The sequence below is a fragment of the Petromyzon marinus genome, chromosome 45, assembly GCF_048934315.1.
Source record: "Petromyzon marinus isolate PM22_M1 ecotype Great Lakes invasive population chromosome 45, UKy_Petmar_22M1.pri1.0, whole genome shotgun sequence".
NCBI classification, from domain to species: domain Eukaryota; kingdom Metazoa; phylum Chordata; class Hyperoartia; order Petromyzontiformes; family Petromyzontidae; genus Petromyzon; species Petromyzon marinus.
Window position 1 is genome coordinate 6,801,240 of NC_133711.1, and position 27,832 is coordinate 6,829,071.

The following is a 27,832-nucleotide window of genomic DNA, read 5'->3' on the forward strand; positions in this document are numbered from 1 at the left end:
TTTTTAAAAAAAAGTACTCTCCGTTTTCGAAAATGAAACATTTACAAAGTCATCGGATGAAGCAAAATGTATCGTGCCGTAGTAACCACGCGTGTGCTTCAAGTCGCTACATCGTGGACAGTGGTTTCGGATCCTAGGAGTCCATCAGCAGTGTTGTGGCCACTTTCAAGAAATGCCACAAGGGTTGCGTGCCAGCCCGTTCGAGTCACGAGATGCGTGTGTCAGGTACAGCAAGGTGGTACAAAAATGTGTTTACGAATGTATGAAGGTATAAACATTTACACAATGCAAACGCTGCGATCTTTGATTGCGGGGTCTCAACAAACATTTGTTATTCCCATCGTGATAAGAATTTATAACTCGTGTTTATTTTATATATATATTTTACTCGCTGGTAAAATATTCCACGAGTTTATTGTTCAGGGATGTCCTGGACAAAAAAAAACAAAACCCGCGATAATAAGATAGAAGCGCAGTCCCTGCAATTGCCTGCTCACGCGTCTTCCGGCGGGAAAAGGGCTTCCCCTAAAGGCCACTACAGAGAGAGAGAGAGTCCCTCTGCAGATTGTTACTCGGCCTACTCCTCCACGCTCGCCAGACGTCCTGTGGAAGAGGTGGGGCAGTATCCACACGTTTCCCCGATCGCACGTGGCCAGCTGATTGAGTGATCTGCTGTGGGAGTGTTGCGAGCGAGTCCCGAGTGGGCATTTTTTTATTTTTTTTATATGAAATTGCCGCCGCCCAGGGAGATTGAACCCGCTGCTACCGACCTCTGGCGTGCTGACCGTAACCCATCACTCTGTGGTGGCAGTAACACAACGGACTCGGATCTCAGCCGCACAAGTTATGTTGGTGGTGCTACTGCTGCAACTGGTGGTAGTGCACAAGCAGAGTGAACAATCACAACAAAGTCAACAACGCGTGCCGTGTCAATAACAACACTGGGTAGGCTTGTGTGGCTTTTAAAAGGGGTGGCAGAGAATATATAAAAAAAACACACAGTGCTTCACAAAAACGTTAACACTTACACGGGACTATCGTTTTTAATGGAAAACGAAAGGATAATACACGGTAACATGATAACTAATGTACGTTAATAGCTTGAAAAAGCAAAAGAGTCTCCCACTTGTTCACCATCTTTGTCAACACGTGGCCTGGAATCTTCTTCAGGTGGTCTCCAGAGCCCGGAGATAGCAGCACATGTCACGTGGTGTTTGTTGCAAATTCTCGGAAGTGTTAACATGTTTTTGAAGCACCCCGCATAATTTCGTCTGTTCTCCTCTAACGCGGTAGTGCCTACGTTCCTGAAGAGCACCTTCGTGATGGAACAATCGCGTTTGAATAAATATTACGTAACATGGGGGGGGGGGGGGCAAATCACAGTCCACGGTAACGCGCGAAATGCCTACGCAGGCCGAACAAAAACTGAGGTTGCGTGGGGTAGCATCTAGAAGAATCCAGCAGCATCCCATCGGCTTGTGCGACGATGCTACGCCGAGGTAGCCGCTAAGACCGCTTATTGCCGCTCGCGCTCTGAAGTAGTTCTGTTCACTCGATCGCGTTATATCCAATTCGCATTCCGTGTTATTAAAAAAGAAAGTGTTCCCCAATACATCCATCCCGCTATATGCAATTCGCGTTATAAAAACAACAAGCAGGCTTATAGGAGAACGGACTGCAGGCGATGTCTTTTTTCGGTGCTGTAAAGAAGGGTTCATTGCCCGAAACGTCGCCTATGTGACCACGTGTCACCTGCAACCTGTCTAGCAGTGGGAGTTGAAGCCCTCGGTATGCGTGGGGTTATCAGGATTACATTTTTGTTAACAAGATATTTCTCAATGAGCATATCTGCCTAATCTTGCCTTAAAGGATAAGAGACATATCTAAGCCAATGTAACTACTTGAACGTATTTTTTTGTCCGTGTGTGAACTTTGTATGTATGTATGTTGACCTTCTTTCGGCAGGTACATAGCCAACCGTGCTAATACGGAGGTGCGGGCGAAGGGCAACTAACAACACACTAAAAACAGTTCTTCAGAAACGAGTTTGTCAATCTCGACGATGATGTAAAAGTGCATAGCTCCCAGTGGCTTCCGAATATCGGAAGGAAGAGCGTTCCAGACGGCTGCAACATCAACATCTCCACCACCGCCATCACCACCATCAGCACCATCGTCATTAACATCTCCACCATGATCATCATCAACATCTCCACCACCACCATCAACGTCAACATCTCTACCACCATCATCATCAACATCTCCACCACCATCATCACCACCGTCACCACCATCAACGTCAATATCTCCACCACCATAATCATCATCATCAACATCTCCACCACCAATATCTGCACCATCATCAGCAACATCACCACCATCACCACCATCATCGTTAACATGCCACACTTCCTCATCATGCTGGTACCTCCTCATCAACATCACCCCAATCATCATGTATGTAAGTTGGACTTCTTTCGCACCGTACATAGTCAACCATGCTAATCGTAGGTGCTGGGGGTGGGGGGGGGGACAACAAACTAAACACGACAACAAGCAGCTCTGAAGAAATGCGTTTTCAATATCACCCACCAGTTCTTGAAGAGGTGAGTTTTTAAAGATGGGGCTTATGTATCTCAAACGACTCTGACTGTCTTTTTTCGCAAAGGCAGAGCCGTTGTTTCCAAAGTTTGATCGCTCACCCACTCACCCACCCGCCCACTCAGCCACCCTTCCACCCACTCACCCACAAGACGCACTTACATATCTCCAAGGACTTTGATCGTCTTATCAGCAAAGGCAAAGCAGTTGTTGTTTCCAAAGATTGGGAGCTGCACACTGGAGAAATCCCGATCACTCACCCGCTCACCCACCCACTCATCCACAAGACATGCTTAAATATCTCCAACGACGCTGATTGTCCAATCAGCAAAGACACAAAGCGTTGTTTCCAAAGCTTGGGAAGTGCACACTGGCGAAATACCGATAACTCACGCACTCACCCACAAGACAGACTTTAATATCGCCAACGACGCTGATTGTCTTATGAGCAAATGCACAAAGCGTTGTTCCGTAGTCTGGGGAGCTGCACCGTCCTCAGAAGAAGGCGAGCCGAAGATCCCAGGGACCTCGTTGGAGAGTGTACGGGCATGTTGAACTTCTTTGGCACCGTACGTAGCCAACCGTGCTAACGGGAGATGCAAGTATATGGGCAGTGTTGAGTCTATGGGCAGTTTTGATTTAAAGCTTTCGTGACTGCAGTAATTCATATTCTTAGTTCTTTCGGTAAAGTCACGTTGAAGGGAAACAACAAAATAATAAAATATATATAAAACAATAAAAAATGGTCGAAACGTCGTGATAATTTTTATTGTTTTATATATATTTTATTATTTTGTTGTTTCCCTGCAACGTGACTTTACCGAAAGAACTAAGAATATCTATGGGCAGTGTTGAGTCTATGCGCAGTGTTGAGTCGATGGGCAGTTTTGAGTCTATGGGCAGTTTTGAGTCTATGGGCAGTGTTGAGTCTATGGGTAGTGTCGAATCTATGGGCCTGCTTGAATCTATGGGTAGTGCCGAGGCAATGGGTAGCGTTAGTCTATGGGTAGTGTTAGTCTATGGGCAGTGTTAGTCTATGGGCTGTGTAGAGTCTATGGATAGTTTTGAGTCTATGGGTACTGTTAGTAAATGGGTAGTGTTAGTCTATGGGCAGTGTGTACTATATGTTGAACTTATTTTGCACCGTACGTAGCCAACCGTGCTAATCGGAAGTGCGGAAAGCGGATCGGTGGTCACGAATATTGCGGTGCTCGCACTGTGGCCCTGAGTGAAAACATGCGGAGAAATATTTCATCGACGACGTTTCGGCCGACGGTCCTTCTTCATTTACTGAGCGTCTTTTTTTTCGTAGTGGGAGGATCGGTTGTCTTCTGGATTTGAGCTTCAAATCACCGCCCCTCGTCACAGGCGGCAGGTCGCGGGGAATGCGGTTCGAGTTTGCGTGTTTTTGTGCGAGTGTGAGCGTGCGTGCGTGTGTGTGTCGGGAGCGGTGGTGCAGCGGTTAGCGCTACGCTGCACTGCGAACCAGGCCACCCGGGTTTGATTCGCGCTCACGGCCACTGACACCAGTGACGATTATCTGAACTGGTCCTGGGTCTCCCCTAGGTCGATTCAGCCTTAAATCAGTACCTGGTGCAGTAGCGTGTAGTAAACCACGTCATTGGGGAGACAAAGGCTGCCGGGTGTGGTTCTGCCCACTAACCCCCTCATGTCCCTTGCCGGCTTAACAGCACTTGTCCTAAAAGTCTGTTAAGGCTATACGGGGGGTCTTTGTCTTTCTCCTGTGTGTGTTGTCTGTGTGTTGTGCGTGTGTTGAGCGTGCCCGTATTGGCCTTTTGTGGAGAGGTGGCACAGTGGTTAGCGCACTTCGCTTTAAACCCCTTCACCTGAGTGGCGAATATATATGGAGCGGTCCTGGGCCTCCGCAGGGTCAACTTAGCCCCAAAAAAATATTATGACCGGAGAGACAAAGGCGGTCGGGCGTTGGTGTTAGCCACTCCCCACCCCCATCGGTGCTGCTGCTCATCAACGCCACTTGCCCCGACGGTTTGTTCAAGGCTACACGGGGGATCTTTGTCTTTGCGTTGGAGTCATTATCGTCTCGTTCCTAAGATACTTTCCATTGCTTCACAATCGCACTTCACCATCGATGGGATCTTAGAATGAGTGATGGGGAGGGAGGGGAGGTGGAGGGTGGAGAGAATGAGGCGCATTTAATTATTTATTTGACTACGAATACAAAGATCTCCCGTACATAAAAAAGACAAAGATCCCCCGTATAGCCTGAGTAGACTGTTGGGGCAAGTGCTGTTAGCGAGCACCTATGAAGGCCGGAACGGCGCACGAGGGGGGTGGGTGGCCAGCACCACGCCCGGCCGCCTTTGTCTGCCACAGTGGTAATGTTTACGACACACCACTGCACCAGGAGCTTATTTGAGGCTGAGTCGACCTAGGGGAAGCCCAGGACCTGTTCAGATAATCGTCGCTGGTGTTGGTGGCCGTGCGCGGGAAATGAACTGGGGCCTCCGGGTTCGCAGTGCAGCGCGCTAACCGCTACACCTCAAGCGCTCCCCCAGATCCCAATCGGCACCTCCGATTAGCACGGTTGGCTACGTACGGTGCGAAAGAAGTTCAACGTACACACGTACAATCCACTAATACCGCGTGTGCGATTGTTTGTGTTGGCTGACCGAAATGTACTTGTGCGTTTGTGTACTTAGGGGAGACAAAGGCGGCCGGGAGCGGGTGTTGGCTGCCCACACCCACTCGCTTACACTCATCCCTCATCATCAGCACGTGCGCATCGTGTCGGCCTTAATAGGCGCTCGCTAACAGCGTCCACCCCGCCAGGCGAGTAAGGTGTGTGCAGTAAGGTGATACCACCGGGAGATGATGGTTGGAGTCTCTGTAATGGAGCTTTCTCGATGGCGTCACAGACTGGCGGTGGCACGTGACACGCATTCCCATGCCGTCTGGAATGTGGAGGTTGCTGCTGCTCCTGTTGGTGACTTAGTCACAAATTCCGAAAAGTCACGCACAGCCAAATAACACCGTGCCTGAGCCACCACCACCATACCACAACCACCATCATCACTGCCATAGTGCAACCACCACCAACACAACCACCATCACCATCATCACACGACAACCACGATCATCGCGACCATCACCACTATCAACACCATCAATCACTTCCTGCATCACTATCATTACTCGAACTCTCACCATCGCTATCACTAAAATCGCTACCTCCATAACCATCACCGTTATCACTTCCATTGTAACTATCATCACTAACTCCATCACTATCACCACTATCACTACCTTCATCACTACTACCACTATTACTACCACCATCATTATTATCATCATCATCATCTTCACTATCATCATCATTATCACTACTGTCACTTCCAAATTTACCACTACCACCACTACTACTACTAATTAAAAAAACACCATTATCACCACTTCTGCCACGATGTGAGTCAAGAGATGCCGGTGCAGAATGGGAATTCCTGAATCCACCTGTGCGGGGCTTTCAGAGTTTCACCCCCCCCCCCCACCCCCTCGTGCAGAGCGCTACGAATGGGTCACTCTCCTGATCCATTCAACACGGGAAATAAAATCTCTCGTTCGTCATGGAATTGGGCCAAACATCCCGACGTAGCAGCACCCTCGTGTCGACGCGCCTTCAGACTCAGTGAGGTGCTCCTGGGTAAATAAAAGACGTCAATGCCATGGTCGGCGTGGAGCGGTGGCGCAGCGGTTAACGCACTGCGCTACGAACCCAGCTACCCGAGTTCAACTCCCGGTCCACGGCGATAACCGACATTCTGGCTCTTACACATGCGCGTTCGCTCTCCCACACCTTGCACGAACGAGCATGGTGAAGTATGGTCAAACAAACCCCCCCCCCCCACACACACACCCCACTCGCCCGCACCTCCTCGCCTCGCGCCCCCTGCTGTGTCTGACGCGGCGCAGGACGAGGCCGTCATCCAGCAGTGGATTGACAGAGGGCTCCCGGATAATTGCGATTACCATCCTCCGCCATCCTCCAGCCCACGTCCCCCCCCCCCCCCCTACCTCCTCCACCTCCACGTCCATCACGAACAACCCCACGCATTCCTTGACCTCCAGCATCACGCGCGCATGGACTATTCTCTTGGCGTGTGGCCAAATCCGCCAATGACCAAATCACCGGAACCGCCGTCCCATCGCGTCGGATCTCACGAAAGCTAAGCAGGTGCGGGAGGGAGTCGATGCACCAACGGGCGGTTCGCAGGCTGCTCCGGTGCTGTCTCAGCGAAGGGCAGTGCAGCAGAAATCCATCCGCTCATCAAACTCAGCCAACCGCTCACCCACCCATCTGCTCACCTTGCCCACTGACCACCACCCAGCTACCTCCCGCCCCCCCCCCCACCCCATCTACGCATTTACCCACTCACCTACCCACTCAGTCACTCACCTACCCACTCACCCAATCGCTCATTCACCTACACAATCACCCACAATTCAAAGACAACGACCCCCCCGTATAGCCTTAATAGACGGCTGGGGCAAGTGCCGTTTCCGAGCACCTATCACTCATTCACCTACCTACTAACCACTCGTCTAACCACCCTCCCACTCACCCACCTGCCCTTCCACCCATCCACACGCTCACCGACCCGCTCACCGACAGATCCACTCACCCTCTCATCCAATTGCTCTGGCTCACCCCACCCACCCACCCATTCATCTATTCACCACCCATCAACCCACTCCTCACCACACCCCATCCCCTCCCTCCCATCTTCTCAACCACTCATCCGCCCCCGGGGCTGCCGGTTCAACTGGGTCTGGCTGCGGGATAGGATTCGCGAGAGAGGAGTCGCGGGGGAGAGGGGAGAGCGGAGTCAGGGAGAGGGAAAGAAGAGGCGAGGAGAGAGGGAGGGAGAGGAGAAGGGAGGAAGGCCGAGAGGGAGCTACCTCGGCTGACACGTGAACACAGGTGAGCTGAAAAAAACTTGTCTACAATTCTTCAGACGTCGTCTGCTTCAGAGATGAAATGTGCTGTTCATTATGGATTTTGATGTGCTGAATTCAAGTATGACAATTAAAACTACTGATTGGCTACTGTTCCCAATATATTTAAGTTCTTACATTTTACGTCCATGAATATTGTGTTGATAGTAGAGTTTTACTCATAAATTGTAAACCTAGGTCTTTTCATATGTTTATGGTTGCTTAACATAATAACATTGTCACCTGTCTTGTTCATGTGACACTTTAAAAATCAACAAAAGTGTTATATAAACGAAATGTATTATGAAACAAAAGGCAAAAAAACTATTATGGATATACAAGTACATAGTTTAGTGCTTTAGTGCTTTAGTCCTTAGTCAGGGTCTACTCGGCGCTGCTTGGCTCGTCTCTTGTATTCACTGAATGAAGCATCTCTTGTCACTGTCCAGCAATATCTTATCGTACGTCGCGTACATTTGAGATATAGGGTTCGTAGGCTTTCGCCACCAGTATTATTCATAATAAAGGCTTTTGGGTTAGATCGCGGGAGGATTAATGCGTCGCAACCTACCACCACACGACACGGCCAATCAGTGTTTGAAGAGTGAATCCGCAACATTTACAATTTGAGTAGTACGACGTTTCGCTGGTAATTACATCCAGCATCTTCGGGCGATTTGCCAGAATAGTGAGGCCCTCCACCGCCTTCCGGTCTTAAATAGTGTAAGGATGACGTCATCATTGCTGAACCCCATCACGTTTCGAGATCAGAGGCGGAGCTGGGGGGTTATTGTAATTATGTAATATATCAGTAATCAGCCAATTAGCACGTGACACCTCTATCAGGAATTGCAATGTGTTATGGATTACTTAATATTAAGCTTCCAGGCTGCGCTAAGTATGTAGCTATCAGAGCGGTTAAAATTATTGGTATTTCTCTCAATTTCTGATGGATTCTCTAATTAGTCTTGGCCAGTAATAATTAGTTTTGCATAACACTTCAACGTTATCAAAATCAATTGAGTGTCCTTGTTAGCAAGCATGTTCTGCCACTGCCGACAGTTGTGTTCGAGATAATTTAATATTCCTTTGGTGTTCTTTTAGTACGTACAACACCCAATGCCGTGGCTATTATCTGACCCGGTCATGGGCCCTCCCCTAGGTCGACTCGGCCTCAAACGAGCACGCGGTGCGATGTGTAAACATCGCCACCGGGGAGGCAAAGGCGGCCGGGCGTGGTACTGACCTCACCACCCCATCGTGTGCCGAGCAGACCTTTATAGGTGCTATTCGCCAACAGCACTTGCCCCTTAAGACTATACGGGGTATCTTTGTCTTCGTGTGCACGTGGCGTGTGTTCAACACTTGTGTATATATACACACGTGTCCACACACAGACACTTAACACACACACACGTGCACACACACATATACGTGGGCGTCTGTGTTGGTTCAGGGGCTCTGGTTAGGGTATAGGGTTTGCCAAATGTTCCAAACAAGGATGACCCTATACAACCAGGTGGATTAAATATGCCCGGGTGGCAGTCGGCCAATGGCTCACTATTCAGTTCGGTACACACTCTCAATGTTCACAATGGCCAGCCTGTGTGTGTGTTTGTGTGTGTGTGTGAGAGAGAGAGAGACGCAGAGACAGCGAAAGTGAGAAATGGAGAGAGGGAGAGAGACACAGTTGGAGAGTGGTCTCAAAATGTCGCTCTTCAAGGAGCGGAATTTCGCGCGCGATTGCGAAGTTTGGCCGACCATTTCAACATTGGCGGCAGACGATGGCGATATTGTCTTTCGTGAACCTACTTGCTGTACTGCTACTGCATAGATCTGTCGTGGATGTGCCGCATAGCTCTCGATGGATGAAAGCCGAATGGAAGTCACCAGAGATAGAGTCACAAACGCACGCTCGTGAAAGGTTCCCCGAATACTCGGACGCATTCCCAGGCTCAGGTCTCCCGGCCCTGAGGCTTCTGGGGCCACGACCTTCTTGAACCAAGTGGCGCAAGTAACGACGTTATCGGCTCAGGGTGTGCGGCAAGCGGTCAGGTGGGGGCACAAAGATTTGATTTGTCTTGCACGGTCGCACCTGGAGGCGATGGTTTTCTATTGCGGTATCTCTTTTGCCCTAATCGCACCATCGTCATCGCGACGCTTCACTGGTGTCGAACATTTGACGCTGTAGGGGGCGCTCCGTCATCGCAAAATGCAGCCACTGAACAGCTCCGGTCATCAAACTAGATTTGATGCTTTCGTGACTGCAGGAATTAATCATTGTTTTTTTTATCTTCGTCGTTACCTCTTATTCTTTGGTCCTTTGGGTAAAAGTCACGTAGATAGAATTCAAATAATAATAATAATAAAAAATAAAGTTAATAAAAATTAATAAAAATTTAAAAAATACTGTAGCCTGGTTCTTAATCGGAGTGTATTGGCAGTCTCTAATGTAGACTGTAGCCTGGTTATTACGTGTGGTGAGTGTACTGGCAGTCTATAATGTTACTTCTTTGCAATGTTACGTTATTTGTCGAATTAAATTAAAATAAAACGCGGCACGTAAACGAAAACATTGGTATGTATGCGTATCTGGGGGTACGTATGTATATCTAGGGGTACGTATGTATATCTGGGGGTATGTGCATGCATTTGCCAGCCATCTCAGTCAACCCATGGCACCTCGGTCTGTCCCGTGCCCTCCTGCCAGAGAGCCTTCGACACTTCACGTGGCCTCAACGTGCACCTAGCCTGGCACAATCGCCATGGTGACGTCACCGCCACTTAGTGGCGAATGGCGGCTGTTGTTGTGCCATGTGTGTGTGTCTTCGTCTTTACACGTGCGGAGCGGTGGTGCAGCGGTCAGCGCGACGCTGCGTTACGAACCCGGCGGCCCGAGTTCGATTCCCAACGCCGGTGACGATTATCTGAACCGCTCCTGGTGCCCCCCTAGGTCGACTCGGCCTTAAACGAGTACCTGGTGCGGTGTGTAAACATCGCCACTAGGGAGACAAAGGCGGCCGAGCGTGGTGCTGCCAACCCATGCTTCTTGTGTGCCGTGTCGGCCTTCATCGAGGGCTCGTTGACAGCACTTGCCCCAAGAGTCTGCTGAAGGCTATACGGGGGATCTTTGTCTTTGCGTGCTTAACCCGAGACCCTGATTCGTGTGGTTATATTTGCAGGTTCGGGATCTGCTGTGTCCGCTCTTGACGATCACCTCCTTCTCGTCGCTCACCACTCACTCACCACGCCGCTCACCTAATCTCACCACTCACCAACGCAGCTCACCCACACACACACACTCACCAAACAAACTCACCGCCTCATTTACCTAATATCGCCACTCATTCACTCACCTTTTACCTCATATCATCACTACCACCAACAGCACCAGCATCTTACCTCACCATCACCATCATCAGCACTACCACCAACCTCACCATCACCACAATCACCATCATCAGCACTACCACCAACCACACCACCATCACCAACCACACCACCATCACTACCATCATCAGCACTACCACCAACCTCACCATCACCACCATCACCATCATCACCATCATCAGCACTACCACCAACCTCACCACCATCACCATCATCACCACCACCACCACCAACCACACCACCATCACCATCATCAGCACTACCACCAACCTCACCATCACCACCATCATCAGCACTACCACCAACCTTACCACCATCACCATCATCAGCACTACCACCAACCTCACCACCATCACCACCACCACCACCAACCAACCACACCACCATCACCATCATCAGCACTACCACCAACAGCACCATCATCTTACCTCACCATCACTACCATCATCATCACTACCACCAACCACACCACCATCACCACCATCACCACCATCACCACCACCATCGTCATCGCCATGATCCGCCGCCGCCGGCGCGCGCGTGACCCCTGCACCCTTCCGCGGCCCCGCGCGCGCCTCCTGTGGCTGATCGCGCTCGGGGCCGGCGCGAGCCTCCTCTACCTGCAGCGCACAGGTGAGATGGGGGGAGGGGCTGGGGGGTAGAGGGGGGAGGGGCTGAGGGGGAGAGTGGGAGGGGCTGAGGGGGAGAGTAGGAGGGGTTGAGGGGCTGACGGGGATGGTGGGAGGGGCTGAAGAGAAGGGTGGGAGGGAATGAGGGGCGAGTGGGAGGAGCTAAGGGGGGGAGCGGACGCGGAGGGGAGGGGCTGCGGGAGCGAGTGGGATGTGCTGAAGGAAGGAGTGGGAGGAGCTGAGGGGAAGGGTGGGAGGGGCTGATAGGTGAGTTGGAGGGGTTGGACATTTGTGAAAAAGAGCTTTATAGCTCATCGGATTTCTCCAGTATAAATACATATTCAGATTCTGGCTGAGGGGAAGTATGGCAGGGGCTGAAGGGGAGGGTGAGAAAGGCTGAGGGGAAGGGGGGGGGGGGGTCAGGTGTGTCTGATGGGAAGGTGAGGGGGTGAGGGGGGGTGGGAGAGTGAGGTGACGGGGGTGAGAGGGAGGGTGTGAAGGGGGATGTAAGGAGGTGATGGTCATGGGGAAGAGATGGCGATGTGGGGGTAAAGTGGTGTGGGTCGGTAAGCGACACGATCAGGAGGGTACTGCCAAATGTTCATAGTCGGGGGCGATGCCGCGAGTTCTGTGATGGATTACTAAACTAAAACTAAACTATTTTCATGTTACCAGATATGGCCCACTGAGCTATATAGCTATTTGTCAGAAGCGACATAACCATAAATAATAACTCAACGAAGTGGTTTTTCGCATGTTGATTATAAATGTGGAGGGGGAAACCCGAGAACGCAGAGAAAAAACATCCACGCTGCCAGGGGCAGAGAGAGACGTGGACTCCACACACACAGGCGGCGTCAGGGTCGGGATTGAACCCACGACCTCCTGTATACCAGGCGAGGTAGTTAACATCTCCTAGCCACCCTGATGATGATGAGAGAGAGAGACACGCAAACTCCAAATATACAGCAGCAGCAGCAGGCGTCAGGGATCGGGATTGAACCCACAACCTCCTGTACACCAGGCGAGGTAGTTAACATCTCCTCGCCACCCTGATGATGATGAGAGAGAGACACACACAAACTCCAACTATACAGCAGCAGCAGGCGTCAGGGTCGGGATTGAACCCACGACCTCCTGTACACTAGGCGAGGTAGTTAACATCTCCTAGCCACCCTGGTGATGATGAGAGCGAGAGACACACAAACTCCAAATATACAGCAGCAGCAGCAGGCGTCAGGGTCGGCATCGAACCCACGACCTCCTGTACACCAGGCGAGGTAGTTAACATCTCCTAGCCACCCTGGTAATGATGAGAGCGAGAGACACGCAAACTCCAAATATACAGCAGCAGCAGGCGTCAGGGTCGGGATTGAACCCACGACCTCCTGCATACCAGGCAAGGTAGTTAACATCTCCTAGCCACTGTGATGATGATGAGAGAGACAGCAGGTGGGAGAGTTGGGATTGAACCCACGACCTCCTGTATACCAGGCGAGGTAGTTAACATCTCCTAGCCTCCCTGATGATGAGAGAGAGAGACACGCAAACTCCAAATATACAGCAGCAGCAGCAGGCGTCAGGGTTGGGATTGAACCCACGACCTCCTGTATAACAGGCGAGGTAGTTAACATCTCCTAGTCACCCTGATGATGATGAGAGAGAGTGACACGCAAACTCCAAATATACAGCAGCTGCAGGCGTCAGGGTCGGGATTGAACCCACGACCTCCTGTACACCAGGCGAGGTAGTTGACATCTCCTAGCCACCCTGATGATGATGAGAGCGAGAGACACACAAACTCCAAATATACAGCAGCAGCAGGCGTCAGGGTCGGGATTTAACCCACTACCTCCTGTATACCAGGCGAGGTAGTTAACATCTCCTAGCCACCCTGGTGATGATGAGAGCGAGAGACACGCACACTCCATATATACAGCAGCAGCAGCAGGCGTCAGGGTCGGGATTGAACCCACGACCTCCTGCATACCAGGCGAGGTAGTTAACATCTCCTAGCCACTGTGATGATGATGAGAGAGACAGCAGGTGGGAGAGTTGGGATTGAACCCACGACCTCCTGTATACCAGGCGAGGTAGTTAACATCTCCTAGCCACCATGATGATGAGAGAGAGAGAGACACGCAAACTCCAAATATACAGCAGCAGCAGCAGGCGTCAGGGCCGGGATTTAACCCACTACCTCCTGTATACCAGGCGAGGTAGTTAACATCTCCTAGCCACCCTGATGATAATGAGAGAGAGAGACACGCAAACTCCAAATATACAGCAGCAGCATGCGTCAGGGTCGGCATCGAACCCACGACCTCCTGTATAGCAGGCGAGGTAGTTAACATCTCCTAGCCACTGTGATGATGATGAGAGAGACAGCAGGTAGAGTGTTGGGATCGAACCCACGACCTCCTGTATACCAGGCGAGGTAGTCAACATCTCATAGCCACCCTGATGATGATGAGAGAGGGATAGAACCCACGACCTCCTGTATACCAGGTGAGGTAGTTAACATCTCCTAGCCACCCTGATGATGATGAGAGACGAATATAACCCACGACCTCCTGTATACCAGGCGAGGTAGTTAACATCTCATAGCCACCCTGATGATGATGAGAGAGGGATTGAACCCACGACCACCTGCACACCAGGCGAGGTAGTTAACATCTCATAGCCACCGCGTCGTCGCTGTGCCACGATCTCGGCGACCCGAGTTCGATTCCCACTCACGGCCACCAACACCAGTGACGATCATCTGAACCGGTCCTGGGGATCCCCTACGTTGACTCAGCCTCAAATTAGTGCCTGGTGCGGTGCTTAAAAAAATTCCACTAGGGAGACAAAGGCGGCCAGGCGTGGCGCTGGTCACCCACCTCGTCGCGTACCGTTCCAGCCATTCATAGGTGCTTGCTAACAGCACTTGCCCAAAAAAGTATTTCGAGGCTATACGGGGGATCTTTTTCTTTGTTTTCGATACATGCCGCAGTATCGACAAGTATTTTATTGTCTATAGCACATCGAGTTCTCCACTGCTAATACAGAAGCACCATAAATGCGGGTACGTTGTAAACGCAACCCTGGACATGAACCACGTACAAAGACAAAGGTGCTCCCCCCCCCCCTCCCCCCCCCTAGCCACGCGTATAGCCTTCACACGTTGTTGGGGCAAGTGCGCCGATGAAAGCCAGCACGGTACCCACACCCACAATGGGGTGGTTTGGCCAGAGGCGCCACGCCCGACCGTCTTTGTTTCCCCAGTGCTGATCTATTCCGCACCAGGCACGCTTCAGGTGATCATCTAACGCTGAGCGGACCTAGAGGGTTGGCCCCAGGGGCGGCTTTAGTTATTCGCCACTGTTTTGGGCCGTGAACTGGAATCGAACTCGGGTCGCCGTGTTCGTAGCGCAGTGCGCCAATCACTGCGCCACCGCTCCCCACGAACCCGTCGTGTACTAGTCGTGTACCACGACTGGTACACGACTGGTTGACGTGCGCAGGCGAGCGTGATTTTGTAGGGGGATTGCAAAATCGTATTATAGGAGATTACAAACACTACAGCGGCGATCCAGCTCCCCGTTGCATCACCGTCAGCTGATGATACATCATAATGATGATCATCAGCTGCAACAACAGCTGCCGTACCAGTATCAGAATGTTCCAGATCATCATCAGCAGCAGCAGTGGCAACACGAAGAGCAGCTTGAGCTACATCATCATCATCAGCAGCAACAACAGCAGCAGCATAATCATCATCAGCTAAACCACTGCGCCACCGCTCCCCACGAACCCCACACGCGCTGATGCACGTGCGCACGTGGGCGTGATTTCAGAGGAGATTGCAAAACCGCTTGAATCCTCGACGAAGCGCCACCGTCATTACATTTATAGCTGCGTGTTATTAAATGCGACCTTGCAACTCGGCAACACAGACATGTTAGAATGTGCGAGTGTGCGTGCCAGAAGCGTGCGCGTGTGTGTGTGTTCTAGTAGCGTATGTGTTCAATACACACACACATGCGCGCGTGTGTGTGTGCGTGTGTGTTCTAGTGGGGATAGGCAGTGTAGCGATTATCGCGCTGCGCTGTGAACCTGGCGACCCGAGTTCGATTCCAGCTCACGGGAAACACCAGTGGCGATTATCTGAACCGGCCATGGGCCTCCCCTAGGTCGACTCGGCCTCAAATGGGTACCTGGTGCGGTGGGTAAACATCGCCACTGGGGAGACAAAGGCGGCTGGGCGTGGTGTTGGCCACCCACCCCCTCGTGTGCCACGCCGGCCTTCATAGGTGCTCGCTAACAGCACTTGCTCCAACAGTCTGATAAGGCTATACGGGATATCATTGTCTTTGTGGTTGTGAATGTTAATAACCACCTTATGTCTGCTGATGATCTGGTAACTGCTGCCCACTCTACGAAATTGGAAACTCTACTGTTGAACCTGGAGAGTGCCATTAAGAGACGGGGCCTTACCATCAGCCCCACCGAAACAAAGCACCGCCAGCCCGTGTATTATCCATCATCAAATACTCTACCTCGCGACTCCCCATGGTTGATGGGCCAGTTGTGGAGAAAGTGGAGGCGTTCCCATGCCTGGGCAGCGTGCTAATGAGCAGCTCCGGTTTGACAGCAGAGGTCTCACTCCGAATCAGTCAGGTAGCATTATCTTTTCGTCGGCTGCATAACGCTGCTGTGTAGAAGCTACCCGGCCTGTCGCTCCACACGAAGCTTCGGGTCTTCTCGGTCACAGTCATGCCCTCCCTTCTCTACGCTTGCGACACGTGGACCCCTGTTACAGAAACATCTGCGCCGGTTTGAAACATTCCGGCTGGCCTGCCTACAATCCATCCTGGCTTGAACCCGACTGGATTGCAGTGTGAGAAGCTCGCAGATGATTGAAAGATCTGGACGGTCCCCATCCAGTGCCGGATGAAGCTAGTGCGGCGCCTGTAGCATATGTTATAAAGGGGCCCTAAATAAAAAAAAAACACATCAATATTAAAACACACATTTTTAACTTGCATAGTAAAGTAGTTGTATATTTTCAGTTGCTATACAGCCAGATAATACGACAAATCGCGTACCTTAAACACCCGGTCGTTCATAAAAGTTTAAGGTGGTATAGTACTATAGTAATAGAGCAAGTGCAGAATCACTGAACCGGAATTGATAGCTTGAAGCATTTAGCGCGGGGCCCTTGAAAGTGCGGGTCCCGTAGCTACTACATATGTAGTAGCTACTACTACATATGTAGTAGTAGCTACTACATATACAACCATATGTCGTAGCAACTACATATGTAGTAGCTATTACATGTGCAGCTACATCATCAGTGAGCTCCTCCGGCAGTCGAGGGCTGCGTCGGCTGGGTCATGGAGCCCGCATGCTCAGCCACCGCATGGCCAAGCAGCTTCTGTTTGGCGGGATAGAGGTGGGGGGTGGGGGGGAGATGTCACCATCGCTATCTCTATCATCATCGTAAAAATTATCATAGCAATATAAAGATCCTCCGTTTAGCCTTACCGTACTGTCGGGGCAAGTGGTGTTGGGAAGAGCACCTATGAAGGTCGGGACGGCACACGAGGGGGTGGGTGGCCAGCACCACGCCCAGCCGCCTTTGTCTAAACGTGGTGATGTTTTCACACTGCACCAGGCACTCATTTGAGGCTGATTCGACCTAGGGGTGGCCTACAACCGGTTTAGATAATCGTCACTGGTGTTGTTCGTGAGCGGGAATCGAACTAGGGTCGCCGGGTTTGTAGCGCATCGTGCAACCGCTACAACTCCTGCTCCCCAGTAATTATTCATCCTCATCACCAGCAGCCACCATCCTCAGTCATTATCATCATCATCATCAGCATCATTGTCGTCACCATCATCGTCACCGTCACCGTCACCGTGGCGATCGTTATCATAATCGTCGCCATCATCCACATGATTGTTAGTATTATCGTCATCAGCATCCTAATCATCATCGTTCCCTGTGCGTCGCTCACCACAGGTTCCCATCTCTCGGATGTGGATTCCACTGCCGGAATCGAGGTGAGGGCTGCAGAGGTGGACTTTGGGAGGCCCCGGGATAATCAGCCGGTGATACATCATGGTCATCATCATGATCATCAGCAGCTGCTGAAGCAGCAGTATCATCATTATCAGCAACAGCAGCTGCTACACCACCAGCAGTGGGACATTCAGAAGCAGCGGCAACAGCAAGAACAGATTCAGCAGCAGCAGCAGCAGCAACATCAACATCGTCAACAACATCAACAGCAGGACACTCAAGATCAGAGGCCACAGCAGCAGCAGCAACATAATCATCATCAGCAGCAACAACATCATGATCAGCAGTATCATCATCAGCAGCACCAGCTGCAGCAGCAGTATAACCATCCTGAGCAGGAGACCCAGGAGGAGAGGCTCGCGCTCCTTCACGACGCCTGCTCTAGGTTCTCGTTGAAGCAAAACGTCCCTCCTCCACGACCACCATCCTCCTCCTCCTCGTCCTCCATCGTTCACCTTCCTCCCCGGTCCGTCGCGTCGCGCATCTTCGTGAGCGACCGCCTCTCGCTGCTCTACTGCGAGGTGCCCAAGGCGGGCTGCACCAACTGGAAGAGGCTCCTCATGGTGCTGGAGGGTCTTCATCCCGGCCCTCCGGAGGACATCTCCAGGGAGGAGGCTCACTCAAGCGGAGCGCTGGTGCGCCTCGACTCTCTCGAGCCCAGCGAGCAAAGGTTTGGGATGGGCAGCGGCTCGTCGGTCGACTCGCGAGGCGTTTGTGGTTGTGTTCGATCCGTCGATCGAGTCTTTATTTCTATAGCGCGATTTAGTGCAAAAGATGCCATTCAAAGTGCTGTACAGGTAGAATAAAACATTGTTTAAACGACTTAATGGCAAGAGCAATAGAAAGCAATTTCCAGCCCGAACAAAAACGCGTTATAATAAATTGCTAGCAAAGGCATGTTAAAAAAAAAAACATACAACACTATGAAATAATTTTCAGTAAAAGCCAGCTACAAAAAGGTACGTTTTCATATTTCGTTTCAAATGGCTTAACGATTGCGAGGCGTTGAGGTCTCCTGGCAAGCTGCTCCCCAGGCGAGGAGCACGCTCACTGCAGGCCGCCGTCTCCCTGAGTTTTGCTCCTGGGCCTTGGGGTGACTAAATAACCGGAACCAGAGGCTCTGAGAGATCTAGTTGGTTCATATCTTAAAAGCGTGTTGTATGTATGTTGAACTTCTTTCGCACCGTACGTAGGCGCGGGGTGGGGGGAAGGACAACAAGCTAAACACATAAAATCAGCTTCAAAGAAATTAGTTTTTGAATCCTGATAAAAAAGTGCATTGTTGATGGGACGTCACGGTGGCTATTAGATGTTAACTACCTCGCCTGGTATACAGGAGGTCGTGGGTTCGATCCCGACCCTGACGCCTGCTGCTGCTGCTGTATATTTGGAGTTTGCGTGTCTCTCTCTCTCATCATCATCAGGGTGGCTAGGAGATGTTAACTACCTCGCCTGGTATACAGGAGGTCGTGGGTTCGATCCCTACCCTGATGCCTGCTGTGTATTTGGAGTGTGCGGTGTCTCTCTTTTTGTGGTCGCGTGGATTTTTCTCCAGGGCCTTCGGGTTTCCCCTCCACATTTAGAATAAAAATCACACGTTTAGAGTATTTGCCTGCTATAAATGTCCACGTGATGATGGTAAGCCCACTTCGTTAAGCTATCATTTGTGGCCAGGTCGCATCTGCAAAAGAACTACACATAGCTCAGCGGACCTTCTGCTATAATAAAATTAGTTTAGCTTTTCAGTTTTTCGTTTCCTCGCTCTCGTCGAGAGCAGTAGGAGCATACTGCTCGACAGCGGCACGTTAATAGTTTTAATTACTATGATTACATCCTACTCTCGCCTATTATTTACAAAAAAAACAAGTTTTGCTGGCTGGCCGACCTCCTGTGTTGGAGGGACGGACGTACGGATGATGAGTCACGCCCGAAGGACGTGTGGCCTCATGGTTAACATCATTGTACGAGTGCGGTCGCCTTCCACCGTCACATGCACCTCCCATTAGCACGGGTGGGTACCTACGGTGCGAAAGAAGTTCAACATACACACACCACTGTCCAGACTCAACACTGCCCATAGACTCAACACTGCCCATAGACACAAACTGCCCATAGACTCAACACTACCCATAGACTCAACACTGTCCAGACTCAACACTGCCCATAGACTCAACACTATCCATAGACTCAACACTGTCCAGACTCAACACTGCCCATAGACTCAACACTGCCCATAGACTCAACACTCCTCATAGACTCAACACTGCCCACAGGCTCAACACTCCGCACCTCCAATTAGCACGGGTGGCTACGTACGGTGCGAAAGAAGTTCAACATGCATGCATACACCACTGCCCAGAGACTCAACACTGCCCATAGACTCAACACTCCTCGCTTATGATTAGCACGGTCGGCTACGTACCGTTGCGAAAGAAGGTCAACATACATACGTACAAGTGGTGCGAGCTGCCTATTGCAGGGCTGCGCCTTTACCGCAGGTGGAGGCTGCAGAACTACACGAGCGTGCTGTTCGTGCGGGAGCCGATGGAGCGAATCGTGTCCGCCTTCCGCGATAAACTTCAGCGACCCAACCCCTACTACCAGGTACGAGTGTGTGTGTGTGTCAGTGTGTGGGGAGCGGTAGTGTAGCGGTTAGCGCGCTGCGCTATGAACCTGGCGACCCGGGTTCGATTCCCGCTCACGGCCAACACCAGTGACGATTATCTGAACCGGTCCCGGGCCTCCCCTAGGTCGACTCAGCCTCAAATGAGTACCTGGTGCGGTGTATAAATATCGCCACTAGGGAGACAAAGGCGGTCGGGCGTGGTGCTGGCCACCCACTCACCCCCTCGTGTACCGTTCTGGCCTTCATAGGTGCTCGCTAACAGCACTTGCCCCTACAGTCTGTTAAGGCTATACGGGGGATCTTTGTCTTTGTGTGTGTGCCAGTGTGTGTGTGTCAGTGTGTGTCAGTGTGTGTCAGTGTGTGTCGGTGTGTGTCATTGTCATTTTTTTTTGCGGTAAGCGCGCTGCGCTATGAATCCTGGCGACCCGAGTTCGATTCCAGCTCACAGCCAAAATCAGTGATTATTATCCGAACCGGTCCTGGGCCTCCCCTAGGTTGATTGGCCTGAAATGAGTACCTGGTGCGGTTTGTAAACATCGCCACTAGGAAGACAAAGGCGGCCGGGCGTGGTGCTGGCCACCCATCCTCTCGTGTGCCGTGACGGCCTTCATAGGTGCTCGCTAACAGCACTTGCCCCAACAGTCTATTAAGGCTACACGGGGTATCTTTGTGTTGTGTTAGTGTTTGTGTCTGTGGAGAGCGGTAGTGATGTTGTTAGAGCGCTGTGCTATGGACCCGCTCACGGTCAACACCAGTGACGACTGTCTGAACCGGTCCTGGGCCTCCACTAGCTCTACTCAGCCTCAAACAGACCGCTGGGACAAGTGCCGTTAGTGAGCACCTATGAAGACGGACACGGCAGACGAGGGGGTGTGTGGCCGTATGCCTTGCCAGACTGTTGGGGCCGTTAGCGTGTGACGTCGCTAACGGCGCTTGTGCCAGACCATGTGCACGCTTCAGGCCACGTGAAGTGAAGTGTCGAGCCCCTCGCTGGCAGGAGGTCACGGGACAGACCCAGCAGGTGCCACGGGTCGACCGACTGAGTTGACTGGCTGATGCACCACCTCTGCCCCCGACACACACACAGACAGACACACAGACAGACACACAGACGTGCCCTCACTTCCCCCCCTACCCCCACCTCTCTCACCCCCCCCCCCGCCCCCCACGACCGCCGGGGTGGGGTCCCCAGTCCACCGTCGGCCGCTCCATCATCTCGCGTTACCGCGGCAACGCGAGCGCCGAGTCCATGCGCACCGGCCGCGGCGTCACCTTCGGCGAGTTCGCGCGCTTCCTGCTCGACCCGCTGCGCCCGGCCGGCGCCGCCGACCCCCACTGGGAGGCGGCTCACCGCCTCTGCCTGCCCTGCGCCCTGCCCTACGGCTTCGTGGGCAAGCTGGAGAGCGCGCGGCGCGACTCGGCCATCCTCCTCCGCCGGGCTGGGGCGCCGCGCGCGCTCGCGTACCCGCAGCCCGCGGGCGGCCGCCGCGGCGGCGGCCGCGGCGGCCGCGGCCGTGCGTCGTCGGTGTCGCTCGCCGGGCGGTACCTGTCGCGGCTGAGCGCGGCCACGCGGCGGGCCCTCTACGCCACCTATTACCGCGACTACGCCTTGTTCGGGTACCCGAGGCCGGCCGCTGTGCGGTGATCGATTTGTGTCGGCGGCGCTGGTGGCGGTGGCGGGGAGCGGTGGCGCTGCGGTCACGGCCGCTGACACCGGTGACGGATTATCTGCGCCGGTCCTGGGCCTCTTTCCCCCCCCCCCCCCCCCCCCCTGGGTAGACTCTGGTGCGGTGTGTAGTAAACATCGCCACTGGGGAGACAAAGACAGCCGGGCGTGGTGCTGGCCACCCACCCACCCCCTCGTGTGCCGTGCCGGCCTTCGTAGGCGCTACTCGCTAACAGCACTTGCCCCAACAGTCTGTTGAGACTATACGGGGGATCTTTGTCTTTGGTGGTGGTGGTGGTGATGTGACGGCCAGGGCGTTTGGTTGAATGAGTGAGGCCAGCGTAGCACAGTCTGGTTTCTCATTCGGTGTGGTGAATAAAAAAAATCATATCCAGTGGAAGAAAAAAAAACATCCGTACCGTGAATGCCCCACGCTGGCTCGGGTCAAATATGGCAGTGGAAAATGCCGTATTATCGATTGACTAGTCTCTAACGGAGGACTCTATAGACCAGGGGTCGGCAAACAAAATAACAGCTCGGTTAAACAACTAAATATGTCATGGACTTCCATGGTAAACTGGACTTCCAGGGTGAACTGGACTCCCACGGTAAACTGGGACTTCCATGGTAAACTGGACTCCCATGGTGAACTGGAGTCCCACGGTAAACTTGACTCCCACGGTAAACTGGACTCCCACGGTGAACTGGACTCCCACGGTAAACTGGACTTCCATGGTGAACTGGACTTCCATGGTAAACTGGACTTCCATGGTGAACTGGACTTCCATGGTAAACTGGACTTCCATGGTGAACTGGACTCCCACAGTAAACTGGACTCCCACGGTAAACTGGGACTTCCATGGTAAACTGGACTTCCATGGTAAACTGGACTCCCATGGTGAACTAGACTTCCATGGTAAACTGGACTTCCATGGTAAACTGGACTTCCATGGTGAACTGGACTTCCATGGTAAACTGGACTCCCACGGTAAACTTGACTCCCACGGTAAACTTGACTCCCACGGTAAACTGAACTCCCACGGTAAACTGGACTTCCATGGTGAACTGGACTCCCACGGTAAACTGGACTTCCATGGTAAACTGGACTTCCACGGTAAACTGGGACTCCCACGGTAAACTGGGACTTCCATGGTAAACTGGACTTCCATGGTAAACTGGACTCCCATGGTAAACTGGAGTCCCACGGTAAACTGGAATTCCATGATAAACTGGACTTCCATGGTGAACTGGACTTCCATGGTCAGGGATAGGCAACCAAAGTAACAAGAAGAACCACTTTTTTTCGATTTTCAAGAGCTGCATGTGGCTCCGAAGCCGGTAGGTTGCCGACTACTGCCCATAGACAGACCCAGTCTCTGGTGGAGCCGTAGACTCCTTTCTCTAGCCACAGAGGTGAATTCATCTTTGCCAAGGAGTCATATTTGCTAATCATTACGGGGTTCTGATTTGGGAATGCAATTGCTTCATCGATTGTCTTTGTTGCGTGCCAAAGTTGCTTATCCACTATAACACCACGTTACCTTTTATTACAAATTCCAGTTATAAAGACGTTTCTGCCATAGCGCTGGTGTAACGGTGAGAACACCGTGGGGGCGGGAATCTTCAATCTCCCACACCCACAATCCCCAACCGCAGTACACATCGGTGGGGTATAAAGCGTGGGTGCTTGCGCGCCTCTTTCACGTCGTCTCGCTGGCCGCGGAAGAGTAGGCCAAAACTCCCTCCGCTACTCGAGAGCCTCTCCAATGGAGACCGCTTCCGCCAGCGGCTGGAGTGGGCGAGCGATTGCAGGGCTGCGCCTTTAACTTGGTTAAAGGTCAAATGCTGCACCACGGAGTGGTGGCGCAGCGGTTGGCGCGCTGCGGCGCTACCAGCCCCCCGGCGATCCTAGCGAGTTCGATTTCCTTGAATTCCGGCGCCTCTCTCCCTGCACTTAGCATATCACGGTGAAGTATGGTCAAACGACCTGCTTCGACTGGCACCACGTGGAGAATGCCTTCATTCAGCAGTGGACTGACGGAAGGGGTTGTGAGCCTTGTATTTTATTTTTTTACGTAACGAAAAATTGTCCACAATTTATCGAGACTCTGTGTATATGTAATTGTGAATGGTGAATATATAGAGCGTGTGTTATTTAATATACGTAACCTTTGATAATTTAACGTTTGTTAGCGGACTGTTAATTGATTCATTGTATCCTCCATACAAATAAATTATGAGATTATAAACGAATGTCCATATTGTGATGCATGTATCTGGGTTCCGATGTTGTAAATGTGCCCGTGGGTAAGACGCCAACGAGACCGCGACCCTCCAGTTAAGCCCATCATCACGAGCACACAGCACAGAGGGCGTGTAAAGTGACTTTTGGCAATCCAGTATTCACGTTCTGCAGATCCTGATGAATGTCAGGAATCATTCATCACTTGTTTCTCTCTGTCTCTCTATCTCCTTTTCCTGCTCTACATTGAAATGGGAGCGACGTGCTAACGAGGTTGAGACAGGCAACGAGGAAGGAGGTGGATGGAGTGAGAGGTGAGGAGGTGGAGGAGGAGGTTTAGTGAGAGAGGTGGAGGGTCACAGGAAGGGAGGGAGGAGTTGGAGAAGGGGGTGGAGGAGGAGGTAGAGTGAGGGAGGGAGAGAGGATGGAGGTGGAGGGGTGAGGAGGAGGAGGCAGGTAACTGGGGTAACGGTGAGGTGGAGGGAGGCAGGAAACTGGGGTAACGGTGAGGTGGAGGAGGCAGGTAACTGGGGTAACGGTGAGGTGGTGGAGGCAAGTAACTAGGGTAACGGCGAGGAGGAGGAGGCAGGTAACTGGGGTAACGGTGAGGTGGAGGAGGCAGGTAACTGGGGTAACGGTGAGGTGGAGGGAGGCAGGAAACTGGGGTAACGGTGAGGTGGAGGAGGCAGGTAACTGGGGTAACGGTGAGGAGGTGGAGGCAAGTAACTAGGGTAACGGCGAGGAGGAGGAGGCAGGAAACTGGGGTAACGGTGAGGTGGAGTAGGCAGGTAACTGGGGTAACGGTGAGGTGGAGGAGGCAGGTAACTGGGGTAACGGTGAGGTGGAGGAGGCAGGTAACTGGGGTAACGGTGAGGTGGAGGGAGGCGGGGCTACATAACAGCAGAGCGGTCCAGAGGGAGACGATGGTACAGTGGGTGAGCGGAGGCGTTCCTACAGGGAGTCAGACATCACACACACACATATATATAGCCCTGTAGACACAGCAGTAGGGATACACAGACTTGTGTCGACCTGTCCGGATAGAGTTGTCTTTACATAGACGTGTAGGTAGACCTGTCTCGGCAGACACACCTGTATAGACGGACACCTGACGAGATCGATCTGTATACACAGGTAGAGAGAGACACACACCTGTCGAGATCGATCTGTATACACAGGTAGAGAGAGACACGCCTGTTGAGATCGATCTGTATACACAGGTAGAGAGAGACACACACTTGTTGAGATCGATCTGTATACACAGGTAGAGAGAGACACACACCTGTTGAGATCGATCTGTATACACAGGTAGAGAGAGACACACATCTGTTGAGATTGATCTGTATACACAGGTAGAGAGAGACACACACCTGTTGAGATCGATCTGTACACACAGGTAGAGAGAGACACACACCTGTTGAGATCGATCTGTACACACAGGTAGAGAGAGACACACACCTGTTGAGATCGTATGCATAGATAGACCTGCACGTTACGCCAGAGGGAGAGTACACAAACACACAGCACTCACCTCGAGATCGCAGGTGGTGAATACGATTTCTCAGGTACGTAACACTGCTGCTGCTACTGCTGCCGATACTACCGCTGATACTGATACTGCTTCTGCTGCTGCAGGTGCTGCTGTGCACTGCTCGTGCTGACGATGCCACTGCTGCTGCTGCTGTTGCTGCTATTGCTGATGCCACGATTGATGATTATATTGTTGCTGATGCAACTGCTGCTGCGACTGCTCCTGCTGGTATTGCGGATGATGCTGCTACTGTTGATGGTATCGATCATAAAAAGCCCGGCGTTCCGTTTGTCCGTCAACCAAATTATGAGAGCGCCTTTCAGAAGGCGTGAATCAAAAAGTTGTAGAAAGTCGACTCCCTCCCCCCAGATGTGCGGGTAAAAAGTTGATCCAACAGGTTTACAACAATTGTCGACCCCACGCCAAATCAAAAAAATAAATATTTTATAGGCATTGATGCCTACACACGCTACACACATTAGAGCCAGTAAGTACTGTCGAAATCGATCTGTATACACAGGTAGAGAGAGACACACCTGTTGAGATCGATCTGTATACACAGGTAGAGAGAGACACACACCTGTTGAGATCGATCTGTATACACAGGTAGAGAGAGACACACATGACGAGATCGATCTGTATACACAGGTAGAGAGAGACACACACCTGTTGAGATCGATCGTTATACACAGGTAGATACAGCAACCTATGACTGTTGCCTATGACTGTTACTACTGATACAGAAACAGCTGCAGTTGCTGCTGCTACGAATACCGACATAAGGGAATACATCATTCGCCGCTGCTGCGTTGGGACTGGCGCACAACCACAATCAACAACAACATAACTCTACACGTTCATCCGTGTGGCTTGAAACATATACAATGCGCGACGTTTCGGGCAATAGCCCATGTTCAGAAGAAGGGCCATTGCCAGAAACGGCGCCTACTACAAGACTGATGTTGCTGCTACTACCGATACCACTGCTACTGTTGTTCCCTTCTTTAATACATGCTGCTGATGATGAGATTTTACTTTTGCAAAGTGGCGAATTTCATATGGAGATTTCAATGCGCCTCCACCGTGTTTGGAAAGTCAGGAATCAAACAAAATCTGCAGGGTACACGGCCAGAACTAGCTGTGGGTAAAGGCCAGTTTACTCACCCTCTCACTCACTCACCCGCTCACTCACCCGCTCACCCACTCTCTCACCCACGTACTCAGCCACGTAACTGCTTGCTCACTCACTCACCCACTCACTCACTCACCCGCTCACCCAATCCCACACCCACCCACTCAGCCATTTAACTACTCACTCCCTCACCCACACACTCACTCACCCGCTCACCCACTCCCCACCCACGTACTCAGCCACGTAACTGCTTACTCACTCACTCACCCACTCACTCACCCGCTCACCCACTCCCCCACCCACCCACTCAGCCACTTAACTACTCACTCCCTCACCCACACACTCACTCACCCGCTCCCCCACTCCCCCACACACGTACTCAGCCACGTAACTGCTTACTCACTCACTCACCCACTCACTCACCCGCTCACCCACTCCCCCACCCACCCACTCAGCCACTTAACTACTCACTCCCTCACCCACACACTCACTCACCCGCTCCCCCACCCACGTACTCAGCCACGTAACTGCTTACTCACTCACTCACCCGCTCACCCACTCCCCCACCCACCCACTCAGCCACTTAACTACTCACTCCCTCACCCACACACTCACTCACCTACCCACTCACTCACCAACCCACGGACTCACTCAGAACCAGGGTGAATGGCCAGAACTAGGGGATGGAGGCCAGTTTAAAGAGGTGAGCTTTCAAGACGGGACTTTCATATCTATAACGACTCTGATTGTCTTATTAGCAAGGGCAAAGCGTTGTTCCAAGCGGGACACGCCCGTTATAGCGCGATTTCTGAGCGGACGGCGAATAACTACTTTCTTAAGCTGCGCCAAACGAATCACCTCCGTCACGCGGATAATAATTATCATAACCATAATTATCATAACCATCATCATAACGGACACCCTAACTCAGAGCCACAACTTGCTTTTAACTTTTTTTAACTGTATAGAATATTGTT

At 51.9% G+C, this 27,832-nt stretch overlaps 1 protein-coding gene across 1 annotated transcript; it reads left to right on the forward strand.

The window, feature by feature from the left end:
- Positions 1-7,306: 7,306 nt before the first annotated feature.
- On the forward strand, positions 7,307-21,929 carry LOC116952118 (carbohydrate sulfotransferase 8-like). Its single transcript, XM_076074016.1, has 5 exons — positions 7,307-7,558; positions 10,755-11,595; positions 17,599-18,328; positions 20,157-20,262; positions 21,477-21,929. Exons 2-5 carry the CDS (start codon positions 11,478-11,480, stop codon positions 21,927-21,929), a joined length of 1,407 nt encoding a protein of 468 aa, XP_075930131.1. The 5' UTR covers positions 7,307-7,558; positions 10,755-11,477.
- Positions 21,930-27,832: the final 5,903 nt, after the last annotated feature.

Bases quoted from the DNA above. Each gene is read 5' to 3' on its own strand.
- LOC116952118 (XM_076074016.1), top strand. From the start codon at position 11,478: ATGATCCGCCGCCGCCGGCGCGCGCGTGACCCCTGCACCCTTCCGCGG. The intron at 11,596-17,598 runs GTGAGATGGGGG...CGCTCACCACAG, and splicing joins CCTCTACCTGCAGCGCACAG to GTTCCCATCTCTCGGATGTG. The intron at 18,329-20,156 runs GTTTGGGATGGG...CCTTTACCGCAG, and splicing joins CTCGAGCCCAGCGAGCAAAG to GTGGAGGCTGCAGAACTACA.